We start from the raw sequence: 17640 nt of genomic DNA on the forward strand, positions 1-17640 counted from the left end.
TGTGGGTTCCTGTTACATAGAGCCAGCAAATGGCAGAGCCAGAATTTACTAACTTCACAGAACACTGAAGCCATTGTGAGATTACCAGAACAAGTGTCAGAAGGAAATGTTGACACTAACAGTAACTCTGGTGGGTAGAGAGCGCTAGGCTAGACTGTGAGGATCTACTAAAACACAGCAAAACATTTAACACAGCAGCAGTGGCGGGTACTCACACGGTGAGCTGTCAAAGAAGTCCCGGTCAATGTTATGCAGCAGCTCCACTCTGGGGGATGGGATTCCTTCACTGGAAAAGAATTTTTAGGAAAAGTTAACTTCCTCTCAAATGGGTATGCACTGTTTCATGACTTCTTTTCTTGATGCCTACAGAAAACAACAAATCTGCCAGTAAACAATCTTATCACAATTCCGATGTACCTAACAGCCCTGGATGGCGGATGTTGATTGGGTCATCTGTCTACATCATAATGATTATTGGAAGCTCCACATAAAAATGTCAGTGTCAGGCACATGATGACACCATGGCCATATTTAAATGCAACCATTCTTTATGGAAGAAACATAATACTCGAGCCATCTGTGGGGACGTCATACTGTGTAGAAGGAAACAAAGAACATCTTTCAAATCAGTAACACAAAAATTGCAGATGTAGCAGCCTCCTCATTATCTGTCACAGTCTTCAAATCTTTCTCATAGCCAAAGGGACTGCAGATCTATTTTTTAATTAATTAATTAATTAATTGAGTCAGGGTTCCCCGTGGCCCAGGCTGACTTGGAACTTGCTATACAGCAAAGGCTGGTCTTCAACTCCTGACCTTCCTGCTGAAGTTCTGAAGTTGTATGCTTGTACTACTACACCTGGATCACAGATTTAATAGAAATGCAAGTTAAATACATGCCTTTTAAACCTTTTTGGAAAGAAAATGTAACTAACAATAGAACCTAAATTGACCAAAGAAAAAAATTGATGTCTCTTAGTTCAATCTGCTCCTATTACAAGAAAGAAATTATGTCCTAAGTTACTGGAAGAATATTGGGCTGTATGACTTTGAAAGTAGGGTTCTTTAAAAACTAGAAGTATAAACACCCTGAAGAACCCTGGTCAGTTTATCTTGACCTTGTAGAAACTGTGAATCAGGGTAAACCACCGGAAGAGAGCTGAGGACACTTGCTAATCCAGTACCCCTGCTAGGCATTGCTAGTGGCAAAATACAGTTAAAATCACTGGACTCATGCATGTATGAGTACACCATAAAGTTCCTGATAAAACCAAAAAGACATGATTTCCAGAAGGCCCAGGGTCCACAGCCAGACTTACAGTTCATTCTATAATAGTTATTTCAGAATTCAAAGACAGCAACATTTCAAAATGGTCCATCCATCAATTTGATACTTGGTGTTTTCCAAGTAAGAAAATGCTAAAATAGAATTAATAAATTTGAAACCAAATCAAAGAACCTCAACTAGCATCATCATTTTCTAAACTAAGATTAATTTCACACATATAAACACACAGAGAGATGCAACAGGAGGGATGCAACTTGAATATATTTAATGTAAATATTTTACGAGCGTTTGTTCTCACTCTTACTCTCATCAAACACTCCTACTAGAGACCTGAAGGCAAAACACTCAGAGAGGGCCTAGTCTCCAGGGACAATACTCACATAGGATGTTCCACAGTCCTCAGTCCTAAGAGGCAGCATTGCAGGATGAGTTGGAATTGACAGCATGACATATCTCCTAAGACTCTACTCTTCCTATTTTCTACTGAAAACACTTCCCTGCCAAACTATGGATTCTGGAGATGGACAGCTAGTTCCAAACTAGGTTTGGGTGCAGAGGCTCTGAATGCAAGGAAGGGAAGATGGGCAAAGAGAATGGTAACTATAAGAAAACGTGACCACGAGAGAGGCTCAGCAGTAAAGAGCACGCACTGCTCTTCCAGAGGAACCAAGTTCAATTCCCAGCAATCATGCCAGATGAGACTTTCTGAACCCGAAGTCTGTTGACAATCATTTCTGATTATCCTTGGGAAAGTCTTCACAGGCAGACTTCTCAAGATGCCAACAGGATCTCCAAGTCCCCAACTGTCATAGTGTGTTATGATTCTACTTTTAAAATATGCTAATCAAGGTATTTTAGCAAGGATGTGGTTAAAAGACATGCCAAGAAAATACAATACGTGACAAGTGGTTAAAACAATAACAAATATATTGAGGGATTCCAGATTATTAAGAAAACCAAATCAACATTTAGGGGAATTGAATAAAATATAAATCTTGGGTTGCCTAATTTTTAAAGCATGTAAAATCTCAAGACAAGCTCATATAATTCACATGGGTTAACCCTTTGGAAAGGGATGGATTTTAGAAATTACACATGCCTACTTAAACTTTTTACAAACATTTCAATAATCATCTAGAAAAGTATGCCCAAGACTCCGGCACCCTAGCTTCTTAACAAAAATGCTGCCAGTCAGGATCTGTTACCAGATATATGGTGACGGTTTCACCAATAAACAAGAATATGCTCTCCCATGGCCAGGAAATGAGACTGCCACAGCAGCCCAAGGACATAAAGAGATGAAACTTGAAACGATGCACATGGGACTGGGGATGCAGCTTGGTGACAGAGCAGTTGCACTGGATGTACTAGACCTTGTTCTGTCCCTAGCATCACATAAAAGCAACGTTGCTAGGTCGGACAGTGGTGGCGCACGCCTTTAATCCCAGCACTCGGGAGGCAGAGGCAGGCGGATCTCTGTGAGTTCGAGGCCAGCCTGGTCTACAAGAGTTAGTTCCAGGACAGGAACCAAAAAGTGATGGAGAAACCCTGTCTTGAAAATCCAAAAAAAAAAAAAAGAAAAAAAAAGCAACGTTGCTGTGAACAATAAGGGAAGATGATACCCCAGACTGTACACTGGGATGAGGAATTAGTACAATGAACTGTATAGGACTTTGACTTTCTAACATGCTTTTAAACTGATAGTAAATAGAAACATAATCAAGAACAAGGTACTGAGCACTTAGGGAAGAGAACTGTGAGTCTGAGGTCTGCCTGGGCTATAAAGCAAACAAAAACAGCACCAACAAATGTATTGTCTGTGGAAACATCCACAATGGCACAAACAGAACACTTAAAACAATAACAAGGTTAAAGTTCGGATGCTCACATAGTCTAAGAGTGGACATAGTTCAAAGATGGGACAACTATCCATCTCAACTAATAACAAAATGCATGAGTAGCATAGAAGGTATTAGTAAATATTGGGGATTTAATTGTATTCTACCTATTATAATCTATTACAGTAACTGATCATGAGTCTTGATATTTCCTTGCAGGTCTTCGAACAAAACTGTCTTTATCTATAGTTGGAAATGGCAATGTCTCAAGTTCCATTGCTGAAGTCATTTCTTCTGCCTTCAGTAAAGGGCTTAGGGGGTCTCAATGTTTAGAATGGGGGATGGGAGTTAAGAGGAGCAAGAAAGGAAGAAGGAAATTCTAAGGAAGGAGGAAATAAAACATGGGGAAGGGAAATGTGATTAGGAGGGTTGTGTAGTCTCCATTCACAGTTACAAAGTAAGTTGCCAACACAGATACATTAAAATAATTCTCTGTTGAGAAATATTCCTTTACACTGTGAGAATGCACCACTGTGATTGGTTTAATAAAGAACTGAATGTCCCATACCTAGGCAGAAAGAGGCTAGGTGGAACTTCAGGGGGCAGAGAGGCCTCAGGGAAGAAAGGTGGAGTTGCCAGTTAGACATGGAAGAAGCAGGATGGGTAGTGCAGAGAGAACATAGAATAACACACGGGGGTAAATTTAAGCTATAAAAGCTAGTTAGAAACAAGCCTAAAGTATATGCTGAGCTTTCATAATTAATAAGTCTTTATATAATGATTTGGGGGCTTGTAATCCAAGAAAGCCTACTATATAAGGTGCCCAACATCCAGCCATGAATATCCACATAAGTTCTGAGAAAGGCTGTTAAAAAAAGTTCAGAACACAGAGTCAAACATGGCTCTGTACAGAGACACAGCTACCGGCCGCTGCCTGTGGGCTGGAGTCAGCTGCTGGCGCCATGTGCCTGCACCATGCGCTAAGCTGAGGCATGTGGCAGCTGACATGCAGTTTAGGGTTTGTCTCACATGGTCAGAGAATGCTGCAGATGCTTAGTAAATCTAGGTTCAGACACAGAAACTTCTAAAAAGGTACAATTTGTTTAAAAATGTTCTTAGATGTAGAAGAAAAAAAATAAAATAGGTATAGACATTCACAGAAAAAAATAGCTTAAAAATAATAAAGTCTTTAAAAGAGAATAAATTAATATAGAAAAATAAGCTACATAAGGATAGAAAGTACTATATAACACAGGGAGTTTGGACCTTATATTGTGCTTTGTTAATTTTGAATTTTTTGAATGATAACAGAGAATGACAGCTGTTGAAAGACACTGGATTAAACCAGCTGAATTAAACCAGCCGAGATACTTTAGGAATGCCTTAACTTTAAAATGGAACTCAGAAAATGTATTGCTTTGGGGAAGAGACTATCCTTTTGTTTCCACAGAAAACAAAAGACTATGGATTCATTCAAGGCTAAAGAGGATAAGATTTGATTGGGAGAGACTCCCTGAAAATCCTGGCTATAGAAATAAAGAAATAAATCTACAAAAACTATAAGACAGATGACATATATTTTACCTGCTCAAACATAAAACAACAAATAAAATCATCTTTGGCTGGCCTGTGTACAATACACAGTTGATACTTGTGTTAATGCAAATATGTATGTTAGATTTGAAAGGTTGATTGTTTTCAGAGCAAGGGGACCAGATAGCAAGAAAACTGGTGGCCCAGATGAGCCAGTCTCTCAGAATGCCTCTGTTGCAGTTTCTTCAGAGTTCTGCATCCAGAACAGCTTCAAGATTGCCAGCTGAGATGGTTGAGACTCACAGACTATTCCAGCCAGGACTACAGATAAGCCTTGTGCTTTCCCATTGCACAGAGACTGGACAAGAACTGTTATGGCTAGTTTTTCTAGGACTTGACCATTATCTCAGTTTTCTCAGGGTTCCCCAAAGATGCAATCACCGACAACAGGAAGCAGTCTAGAGATTATAATGCCCACGTTCCCAAAGAGTGGGGTGGGTGGCTTTTGGTCATTCAATGGGTTATAGATGTTTGCCATCATTTGGGGGGGGGTGGTTACAAATTATTACTATTCACAGTGAGAGAGAAAACTAAACAAAGGAGATTAGATTCAGGGATCTCATTCTGAAAAGAAAAGGGGGAATACAAAAATAATATGATAAAAGGGTATGTTGTTGAACTTTCAAACTAAAAAAACAACTACTAGTCTCAAATATTTTACATTGATATGGATTTTATACATTGATACAAAATTTGTGTTATTTTTGTTATACTGGATATATGTTTCTATTCCTAAGCTATTTTGTATATTGACACAAATTTTGGGTTATTTTTGTTATATTGTATGTATTTCTATTCTTGTTTAAGTATTGTACGTATGCAGCTCATTTAACATTGTATGTAAAGATCTAGACCTTGAAAGCTATTAAGGATAATAAAGAAAGATAGGCTAATAGTTATTCATCTATGACAATCAAACTTGTAGTCAGGTTTGATATGACACTTCAGAGACATTCATAATATGGCATTTAAGATGTTTCAATAATTGAAGGCTTCCCATGATGATGAGACACATCTGCTCCTGGCAGAACCAATCTGCTTCATAGATGGATGATGGGCACTGAAGAACCTCCATATGGATTTTGTTCTCACTGTGGCAAAGCCATCCATTTGGGTAAGAAACTGTCCTTGCTTCTACTGCTGACAGTATGCTGTACAAACAGGATAAGCAGGACACAAAGGAATAAGACTACTGAACTTGGCCAAGACAAGGTAGGTCAGTCCTTCAAAACTCCTGCTTCACAGAAAAGGCTGTCAGATATTCTATGCATGTAGGCTGAAGATGGATGTGCTAATGTTGCAGTGGAAGCTTGGGTGACTGACTGTCCAGGCAGCCAGCTGTTTCTGTTGTTTCTCTAGTTTTGGAAGTTGATTGTTCTGCATTTGTTGTTTACTCCAGTAATATTATATCCTTCTCAGGTCTTTGATGGGATTGAAGATAAGATAGTTATAGTGACAGTTTTCCTTAGTTGTGATAGAAAGTAAATTAGGTACAAAACTTTGGACTCAGCCAAGATGGTTGATAATGCAGTATTTTCTCTGAATTAGCCAAATACAAATGGAGTGGACATTGTGAATGCAATTCTTACCTAACAATTTTTCTTAATGTTTATAGTTTTATTACATTAGAGAAAAACATTTCATTTTTGCTTACACAAAAAGGAGGAAGTGTTGTGGAATATTCCTTTACACTGTGTGAAAATGTGTCCCTGTGGTTGCTTAATAAAGAGCTGAATGGCCAATACTTACGCAGGAGGAGGTTAGGTGGGCCTTCTGGAGGCAGAGAGGTCTTAGAGAAGAAGAAAGGGCAAGTTGTCAGCCAGACATGAAGGAAGCAGGATGGGCAGTACAGAGTAAAGTAACAAGTCATGTAAAAAATGTAGATAGAAAAATATGGGTTAATTTAAGTTGTGAGAGCTAGTTAGAAACAAGCCTGAAGTCTCCATGTCATGATTTGATGGATGGTGATCCAAGAAAGCCTGCTACATCTCTCTTTTAAACAGCATCGGTTCAGGAAGGCACAGCTGGGCATAGTAAAATGCACCTATAATCCCAATAATTCAGAGATAGTAAAGGTCAAAAGACCATGAGTTTCAGTCTAGCCTGAGCTGCATAGCAATACCTCAGTTCAAAAAACTAATCCCCCCCCAAATAAACTAAAATCCATCCAATCCAACAGTAGAGACCAGAGGATAAGAACGTGTGTGTTTCTAGAACATGGGCTTGAATCTGGGGATGGAGGCCAGGGAGGGTGGTGAACTGAGAAGTGTCAGAAACTTCTGCAGGCCTTATAGGTTTTCCTGGGAAATGATGGAGAGAGAATATTTGTAAAAGGAAATAAAACCAATGACCCAGGACCATACTCTGAGAAGCAGATATAATACAATATAAACTGGGCCACAACATCTGTATTCCCTTTATAAACTACAGTCAGACAGCTGTAGCTTTAATTTCTAAGACGCGTAATGTTCTCTCTCATTTTAGAGGAAAACTCCAGCGTTAACACATCCCACTCGTTATGAGCTATGTATTTAAAAAGATGAGATGTGAACTGCTACCTATGAATTTTCCTTATTTGGAGGCGTTTGAACAGGTACTGAAAGTTTAGTTGCTTAAGTAACACTGTCTTCAACAGGCAATGAATCCCATCTGGGAAATTCCATATCTCAATCATGACTGCTGATGTTTGTGGAAATTTTTTTCCATAATCATATATCTAGTCTTAGGTAAACCAAAGCAATGGTTGCTTCTATTACAGCAGAGCTGTAATAAAATACAGACACAGAACTGTAATCACCCCTTCTGGGCCTGTAAAAATGGCCACAGGAGTAAGTAGAAAAAGTAAGCAAGCAAAGAACTATGTAAAGGAAAAGGACAGAATCACTTTGCTCACCTCTATCCACTTAAGACAGAGGACAGTCTCTCAACCGTACAGGGGACGTGCTCCATCCATGCCATTAACCACCAAACTAGGATTAGTTTGTGCTTGCTTTGGCAAAGCTGGATTGAATAACAGCAACTAGCACTGACACACAATTTAAAATTTAAAATTGCCACGGGGGGAGATTGCTCAGCAATTAATAGTGCTTGTTACTCTTGCAGAAGACACAAGTTTGGTTTCTAGCAACCACATTTAGGTAGCTCTTAACCACATGTAACTCTAGCTCCAGGGTATCCAATGCCCTCTTCTGGCCTTCACATATACATGTGAATACACATACACACGCGCACACACACACACACACACACACACACACACACACACACACGGGTACCCTTGTGCTCTTCCCACAGACAAATGAGACGTGATGACATGGCTCCCCTTCTACTACCAACTGCTGACCACCTGTCACAAAGACACGTCCTAGAAGACACTGTCATATTTTTAGAAAAAGAAACCGCAATGGCAAGAGTTTTTGAGGACAAATTTTGAAGGAAGCAAACAAACAAAGCCCATGCCAGTTGCTGCCAAAAACACGAAGAGACATTCCAGGGCAGCTACCATCCACGTGTGAGCAGGTTCACCTTCCTTGGAGCTATGCTCCCAGATGCTGGATCATCCTTCACCCAGGCCTGGGCTGGGTTTTCCTACACATTCTGCCCAGTCTCGCTTAAGTTCTAAGAAGACGGGTACCACTGTGCTCGCAAATTGTTTGAGCTCATTATTTTTTGCAGAGTTGGGGATTGAACCCAGAGCCTTCTCATCCATGCTAGACAATCACTGTACCACTGAGCTTCATTTCCAGCCTGTGTTACATTTAACACATGATAAAATTAATGCCTGAATATATCAATCAGTAAGTGCAGGAACAATAAACACAGGAGATGGGATTTGAACCAGAGCTGACCACAAAGTACACATTTGAAACCATTACACTGGAAAACCACTTATAAGACTTATTGTATTCATTGTGTATGTATGGGTGGGTATTGGCTCTATGCAAAACCCGTGCTCCTTGCAAAGCCCTGTAACATGCAAGTATTACCGTGAGAAAAGAGGTTAGGCATGGGAATTATAAAATTTAGAAAAAATTTGGTAAGGATGTAGGTTGAATTTATTTGCTAGAGGATAGGGATACTTTTGCATTGCTATTTGCTTATATTAAGGAGCTTATTGAGTTTTTTAAAATAGACTACTCAAGAAAAAAAGAAATTATCAAAACTCATACTCTTAATGCAATCTCTTCCTATTGGTTACTGAAAAGTAAGACTCTTGGGTTAGTAGCAGGACACGCCATAGCGGATGCTATGCCCTTCTTCCAATTTCCATTCTAATCCTCATGAAGAATCTTGAAAAGATGAAGACTGGCAGCAGTGTTGGCAACTAGGCAGGAGGCTGGCTGCCAAAGTCCTGAGGGGATTTCTGTAACGCCAGCGCTGATGAGACTCACAGCATATTTTTTGGTTTTACAATAAGGATCAAAACCTGATTCACTTCATCTGCCTCTAACCTCACCATGTAGGGGCTAAACAGACAAAAATGGGCAGTAATCTCCCACAAACTATTATTAGAGCTGGCAGCTCTGTGTCCATCCATAGTGGCTATCTTGTTTACATCCACGCAGACAACAAATGGCAAAAGATAAGGAAGAGATGGCAAGCTATATACCTTACTAGACTGTGATACACATTAAGTTCTGGGGAAGGACCCGTAAAGTGGAGAACACTGTGAACACAGGCCAAGGCACTTGTATCAGACATGGTTATAAAGAAGGGAATCAAAACCAGCCATGGTTCCTGCAACAAGGCTCTGGGATCCTGGTGGAAGAGGGGTTGGAAAGATGGTAAGAGCAAGAAGAACAGAGTTTGCCATGAGAATGAAACGTCAGAAGCTACACCCATAAAGTCTCACCAACATGGCTGCCTAACCGTAGGCTAAATAAGAACACCACCAATAGATGTGTTAACATGGACAGGGACAATCTCAGAAGGCCTCAACCCTATACAGAAAAAGAACAGGCAAACAAGGAATGCCAAGAGCAGAAGAAACAGTCTTCCTTTGGGAAGAGTCACCAAATGGTTATCCAATACCAATGGCCAGCCCTGAAAACACATGCATACAAATAACATTATACAGACCAAACAAACATACATACATATGTATGTATGTAAGGGTAAAGAAAAGAGAGGCCATGAATTTGAAGGAGAGCAAGGGGGAAGGTGGTACAGAGAGGGGTTTGGAAAGGGGAAATGGTGCAATTATAGTTTAATCTCAAAAAATTTAAAAAAATAGCAAGCAACTTCTTGGACATTTTCTTTTCATAAAATACATACTCAGTAGTCGGTGGATCCTGTGACTAACGTTTCATCTAAGGTTGCTGGTTCTGTTTCATTTGAGAACGGTGAAAGAACCTAAGAGCACAGACATTTCCATCCTTCCTCAGAACAGTGATGACCACTAAATTTAAATATTTCACACAACTCTCTCTAAGCCTCAGGGGTAACGACGTCAAGTAAGAGTGCCCAGATGTCAGCCCGCAGCACACCAGGAGACTGGGTGGAAAAACCATCCCAGACCTGATGAGACAAGGCCGGACCCACCTCGGGGTAGGATCAGGCCAGAAGGATGAGAGAGTGACAGCAGAGGAAAAAAAGGTAGGGGTTCCACAAAATGATCATAGAGTTCAACAGACTGTAGATCGGAGAGAGCTCTGGGTACTGGGTAGTTGAAAAAAGGGGCTGAAGAGTGCAGAGAAAGGCGTCAGGGGTGCACCGGTACCTCTGTGTGAGGAGAGAGAAGAATGGGTGTCTTTTGGAAGACATGGCAAAGCGGAAGTAGGAAGTGTCTGAAGAACAGGTTCCCCTCCACACAAAACCATCAGCAGTCCAGGGCAGAGTAGGCCATGGCAAGGAGGTCAGGCCACCACAGAAACCATCTGGCTCTGCTGTCGTAAAGTAATTCAATTTCTTTTTTCTTCATTCCTTGATTTTTAAAATGGGGTCTGTGATGGCTATTCTTGGTTGTCAACTTGACTATGTCCAGAATGAACTACAATCTAGGAATGGAAGGCATATCTGTGATCGGCTGATCCGGATTTCAAAGCAAGAAGACACCATGCCTTTGATCCGGATCTTAGGGTGGAAAAGCACATTAATCTGGGCCACAGTTTCTGCTGGAAGATCTTGGGGTGGAAAAGCACACCTTTAATCTGGGTCACATCTTTTGCTGGAAGATCTTAGGGTGGAAAAGCACACCTTTAATCTGGATCACAGTTCCTGCTGGAAGCCTATATAAAGACAATGGAAGGAGGGAGGGATTGTTTGTTCTTCACCTGTCTGCCCTCTCCTTGCCAGCACATCCACTCCTTCTCTGGCACAGGAGACGGCTTCTTCAAGGTTCCAGTATATACAGAAGACCAACTGAGACAACCAGCCTCGTGGGACCAATCGGCTACTGGATTCTTAGACTTTCCATGCACAGCTAGCCACTGTTGGATTGCAGCCTATGTCATTCCAATAAATCCTCAGTGTGTGTGTGTGTGTAAGAGAGAGAGAGAGAGAGAGAGAGAGAGAGAGAGAGAGAGAGAGAGAGATTCATTTTATATGTTTTATGACTAGAGAATCCTGATTAATACAGGGTTTCAATTTGCAGCTGAGGCTGTCCTAAAACTATGCAGCCCGCCCAGTTTGCCTTCAAACTGGCAGGGATCTCTTGACACAACTTCCCGAGTACTGAGTTACAGGTGGGAGCCACCACAGCAAGCTCTGAAGTTTCTTTCGAATTGAGAAAGAAATTAAACTACTCAAATCCCACCCTTGCGGACTGCCTGCTAGCGAGGAAATCCCACCCTTGCGGACTGCCTGCTAGCGAGGAAATCCCACCCTTGCGGACTGCCTGCTAGCGCAGGTCTAGGAAAAAGTAAACACGCGGACAAGGCAATAGATAAGAATCTGCCATGAGCACCAAGTTTCCAGGGAAATTAAGAAAATACAGCAAATGAGAATTCAAAACTTTTGGCTAATGAAAACGACTTTCCTACTATGGAAAAAAAAGTCACAAGCAGAAGGAAACTGTCATGTGATATTTCAGCATGAAGCAAATATGATTTATAATTAACTTAGTAACTGTCAAAATTTAAAGCGGGCGGGGGAGGGTCACTTCCCAGCCTTTTGGGTAGAATTAAGTAAGAACGGTACACCAGGACTTGGAAACTCAAAATCCCAGGTACTTCACTAAGGGAGGAAACTAGAATGAAGAGATAAACAAGCCCAGCATGGCGGCTTCTTCCTATAACCTCAGTAGGTAAAGGGCCTATCTGAGCACACCATAAACTATGTAGTGAGTCCCACGTCAGCCTGAACCACAGTGTATACACTACCTAAAGGGGAAAAAAGTCAAAACTCTCAGAAACCAGGGACATTATGTATAACTAAAAGTATGTGAAGGCGGAGGCAGAAGAGAAATAAAGAGAAGGTAATTCAAAATTAAGAAGCAAAAAGGTTGAGAGAGAAACTGCCAGAAGTTTCAAATACTACAGATGGAGTCTCTGAAGAAGAAAATGAAACAACAGAACACAGTATTTAAAACTAATTGTACATATCTTGAACAAAAGACTTGGATGTCCAAACAGAACTAACCTACTTTGTATCTGAGAAAACTGGCCCAGAATGGTCAGCTCTAAGACACACCTAGCAACAGTCTTTTACATAGGAACAATAGTGACACGGACGATCCCCTAGGCCTCTGAAGGAAAGGAACTTGCTACTTGCAAAGGAAATTAATCCGGGCTGAAATTAGACCTATCCATAGCAACATATCAAACAAGCAAAGACAGGGGTAATGGTTTTTAAAAATTCAAGGAAAGACAGTATGAGACAAAGATGTTTATTTTAAAATTATTTGAGATTTTTTTTTAATTATCAGGGTTATAAAAATGTTTTGATAGGTATGTAAGAATCTAAAGAATTCTGGGAAATTTATCCAAGGAAAATTCTTCCAAGGAAGAAACCACTGGGAAGGCTTCAGAAATGGATGGATGGCTAGTATTAACTATAATATTGCAGACCTAATAGTGGAACAAAACATGGGTGGGAGAACACAGCGTTTCATATTATATGCTCTGACAAAATAGAAATAACATACTTAATAATAAAGCTAGAAGATCTGGAAAGTAGAAAGGTAAGGCTGAACAAGTTAGTTGGGTCCCTTATGGATAAGAGAATTACCAAAGGATATTAGTATATTGGTGAGCAATTGAAGAAGATACAAATAATTCTAAATATTAAAATTTCTAATAAATAAGATGTAAAAATATTTCATTAAACAAAATGACAATTGTAGTAACATACATATAAATAAAACTCACCCATTAGAGTAAAACACGTAGGGCCAAGTCTTAAATTTAAAGGACTGACTATCAAAAGCACCTCCTTTGACTGTGAGTTAAACTAGAGCTCACACCTGAGCATGGAAACTGCCTAGGCCCATTTAATAGGCTAACTCTTAGGTGGGTGGAATAAACAGAACAGAACGCTGGGAGAAAGAAACCGAGTCAGTGAGTCGCCATGATTCTCCCACTCCAGACAGATGCAGGTTAAGATCTTTCCTGGTAAGCCAGCTCGTGGTGCTACACAGAATATTAGAAATGGGTTAGATCAATATGTAAGAGCTAGCCAATAAGAGGCTGGAGCTAATGGGCCAGGCAGTGTTTAAAAGAAAAAAAAAAGAAAGAAAATAAGGTGGGAAGCAGTGAAGTCAAAGGCACAGTCAATTTCTTATTGGTTACATCGATTTTCCCTTGATGTATGAGGTCTTTTTGTATTTTTGTTGTTTTTATTGGTTAAATAAAGAAAACTACCTTGGTATTTTGATAGGGCAGAAACTCAGATAGGCAGGTAGACAGAACAGGATTCTGGGAGGAATAAAACAGAGTCAGAGAGAGCTGCCATGGAGTCATCTGCCAGGTCAGATATGCTGAATCTCTCCTGGTAAGCCACAGTCAAGTGGCGATACAGATTATTAGAAATGGATTGAATCATTTGAGAGTTAGCTAATAAGAGGCTAGATATAATGGGCCAGGCAGTAATCTAATTAAAAAAAAAAAAAAAAAAAAAGCTGCTTGTCTTACTACAGAATGGTGCCCAATGTGGTAAACTGACTCTACTTAAAAACTGAGAGGGCTTAAAAAAATTCTAGACACAAATATAAAGTTAAGCACAGCTGGTGACGTGCCATAGCTCCTTCAACAGCTATACAAAAAAAAAAAAAAAAAAAAAAAAAAAAAAAAAAAAAAAAAAAAAAAAAAAACTCGTGCAGTTTTAAAACGTGGCTTTCTGGGCCCTGCCGATGGTGTAAACTCCGACTATGGCACATTTGTGGGCCTAGATGTTTGTCTGTCCGCTCGGGATTGGGAGGAAAGTAGCTGAGACCATGCCCGTGGCTCAGCTCTTCCTGCCTGGACAGACGAAGAAATCAGGCTTAGGTAGGCGGGACAACATGGCGGATTCCTGCCACCATATACAGAGATGTTTCCAGGCTGTGCAATGCCCTGTATGACAGATTTGACTGTAACTCAAAAAAAAAAAAAAAAAAAAAAAAAAAAAGAGTTTATGTGCCACACACTCAGTCTCAAGAGTTAAAGTGCTGAGCGTGGCTCCTACCTGGCGAACCCAGAGCTAGCAAAAATAGTACATCCACCATTTTAAAATTAAAAAAAGGTGGAGCCAACTTCCAGAGCAGCCACAACCAAGCTGCTCAGCATTTTAAAATCTCTTCACGACAGTAGGAAATTACAGACAATACAATGGGACAGATTCAGGCATAAAAGACCTCTAAATGGGTCATACTGTTAGATAATGTACGTAGGCTTGAAAAAAATACAAAAAAAATAAAGTTAATGCCTTAAAATAAAGTTAATGCCTTAAAAATGAGGGGGTAAAGTCTTTAAAAAGGCAGAGTACAAATAGTTATAGATTAAAAAAAATAAAAAAATAAGCCACATAAAATTAAAAAATTCACAAAAAGCCTAAATTTTGTATATTATTGTGTCTTCTTTAAATTTTTTTAACTGTAAAAAAGCTAAGTACAAAGAAACATCTCATTATATGGGCTGCCAAGCTAAGCCAAAATAAATATTATAAAGGTATTATGACTTCAAAATTTGGATCTAAGGATATGATACTTTAAAAAAGAGGTTCTTCTTTTGTTTTCACAAAAGATGAGAACCTATAGATTGCTTCCAGAACAATCACATGGTTTCATGGACCTCACCCTCCTAAAAGGTTGCCGTAAGTAAATACCCTCAAAAAATTACTTCTCTCAACTGCAGACTGAAATAAAGCTAACAGACAGGTTGTACCATAAAAGACATAAATAACAGTGCCCCCATACAACAAAAAACATTTTTAAAAAAATCTGTGCCCATATTCCCAAATATTGTTTATAAATTTTCTTTTACATTTAAAGGGGGAAATGATATAGATATGAATAATTTACATTGGTATAAATTTTGCTTTGTTAATATAAATTTAAGGTCAATTTTGTTATATGTATATGTATTTCTGATCTTGATTAAGGTATTGTGATTGTGTAGTTGATTTAAAAATGTAATGTATAATTAGAAAATATAGGTTGTTAATGGGTAATCATTGATAATAGTCGTTTGTAGTCATTAGATTTTCTAGATATATAGAGATATATTTAAGTTAGATATGCATTCTTCATATCTTTCAAAGACTATAGAATATGACATTTAAAATATTTTAATAAATTAGGGTTTTCATGACAATGAGACACGTCTGCTCCTGGCAGCACCAATGTACTTCAAGAGGAAGATGGTCATCAACGAGGCTCCTTATGGAGTTGGTTAGCCATCTGGACAAAAAACTGCTCTTGTCTGGACTGTTGCATAAACTGGACACAAAGAACCTGCAGAGAGAGGACTGCTTAACTTGCCTAAAGGTGAGATGATTCTTCAGGGTTCCTGGTTCATGAAAGAGTCTGTGAGACATTCTGCAGGACACAGCAGAAAGTGACTAAACTGCCTTTAAAATTTCCTGCTTCATGAAAACGTCTGCTGGATACTATGGGCCTGTAGGCCAAAGATGGATGCCCCAATGGTACAAAAACAACTTTGGGTAACTGTCCAGGCAGCAAGATGCCTCTGTCATCTCTAGAGTTTTAAAAGTTGCTTACAATAGACTTCCTGTTTACTTAGGGAATATTATATCCTTCTGGAGTCTTTGATGGAGTTAAAAATAGATAGTTATAGTTTTCCTTTGTTATGATAAAAGATAAAAATAATGTAGCTGTAATTCTTGCTTGATAACTGTTTTGTTATATGTAATTTTACTATGTTAAAGTAAAAGCCTTTCTTTTTTGCTTAAACAGAAAAAGGGGAAATGATGTAGGATGTCCTGTATTTCTGTTGCTTTCATTGGTTAAATAAAGAAAACTGCCTTGGCCTTTTGATAGGGCAGAAACTCAGATAGGCGGGTAGACAGAACAGAATTCTGGGAGGAAGAAAACAGAGTCAGAGAGAGCCGCCATGAAGCCAGCCACCAGGTCAGACATGCTGAATCTCTCCCGGTAAGCCACAGTCAAGTGGCGATACAGATTATTAGAAATAGGTTGAATCAAGATGTAAGAGTTAGCCAATAAGAGGCTAGAACTAATGGGCCAGGCAGTGTTTAATTAATACATTTTCCATGTGGTTATTTCGGGGATTAAGCTAGTCTGGTGGTGGGATGCAGCCAGCCGCTTGTCTTACTACATTTCCCTAAGACAGAAAAATGGACAAATGGGATTTACTTACCATGATTCCTAAACCACTCAAACAAAAGACCAGCTGGAATGTATAAAGAATAACACCAGATATTAGCCAAAGGATAACGATGCTTGATAGGTGGGAAAAACTAAGACATGTGACTGCCCCAGTCTGAGGGAGTTTCCAAGTGCTGGTAGATGAAAGACAACTGAGATGGGCCCTGGAAAACTCCCTGAGCTGAAGAGACAGAGCTGAAAACCCAAGGAGTCCAACAAAGAGAGTTCTAGAGAAGAGAAAGTACACAAATAGAACTGGAGAGCTTGTAGAGGATTCCTAAGATCTGGGAACTTTGTAGAGGATCCCTTAGAGCATGGCTAACTACTACTTACCACCAGGAAGAGATCCTGCTGAAAGTGGGAGCTTTGTAGAGGGTCCCTTAGAGCATGGCTAAATACTACTTAGCACCAGGGATAAAGAATCCCAGCTGAAGGGTTGACAGGAACGGTGTTCAGAATTCAAACTGGGTGAGAACAGCACCCAGACGGAAATACTCATCACTCACCAGCAATGGGCATAGAAGGCTTTGGCTCAGTCATGAAAGATAACTGGCTCTAGAATAAGTACTGTCTCGAGCCTATGTAATTAAGTCACAAAAGCATTATTTAATACTAGCTGCCAATCACTAGAAAAAGAAGCATCTCTGATGAGGGCTAAAAGCTGTATTAATCTATGGGTATGATGGCAACTTGATACTATGTCCATGTAGCAAAATAATAGTAGTAGATTCTCATCTAGGGCTTATGATCTTGCCAGCCATTGGTTCTTGGCCATGTTTGCAGTATTAGGTATGTGTTCTGTCCTATGGAGTAGGCCAGAAGCCAATTTGAAAGGAGTTGGTTACCTCCACAACATTCCTGCCGCTATTGTGCCTATATGCTTGTCTCAAATGTGATGTCTTTGTCTCAGCCCTCCCCTCAAGGATCAGGATACACTGCAGAAGAGAGGCAGAGAAACTGTTGGAAGAGCAGAGGTTGGAAAGTTCTGCTGTGAAACAGCATTTTCTGGATATAGCTACTGCTGCTCCCACAAACTCACAGCAGGTGTGGCTTCTGTCTAAGACCTGGATAAGATCAATCCAGTCAAAATTCCAGCATGGGTAGGGGAGGAACTCATGAGGCCCCATTTCTCACAGAGGGGCTTTTGGCAACTGATTACT

At 39.8% G+C, this 17640-nt stretch overlaps 1 protein-coding gene and 1 non-coding gene across 2 annotated transcripts in view; both read right to left on the minus strand.

Annotated features, from left to right (window-relative positions):
* Positions 1 to 17640, minus strand: part of Arsb (arylsulfatase B) — a 172478-nt gene that overhangs the window by 59963 nt on the left and 94875 nt on the right. The window contains exon 6 of the mRNA XM_057789978.1: positions 216 to 286. Within this exon, the coding sequence (XP_057645961.1) occupies positions 216 to 286 (71 nt within the window). The remainder of the gene's footprint in view (positions 1 to 215; positions 287 to 17640) is intronic.
* On the minus strand, positions 2468 to 2592 carry LOC130887705 (small nucleolar RNA SNORA24). Its single transcript, XR_009058399.1, has one exon. It is a non-coding gene; the product is annotated as a small nucleolar RNA SNORA24 (small nucleolar RNA).

Source organism: Chionomys nivalis, chromosome 15 (assembly GCF_950005125.1).
Source record: "Chionomys nivalis chromosome 15, mChiNiv1.1, whole genome shotgun sequence".
Taxonomy (NCBI): Eukaryota; Metazoa; Chordata; class Mammalia; order Rodentia; family Cricetidae; genus Chionomys; species Chionomys nivalis.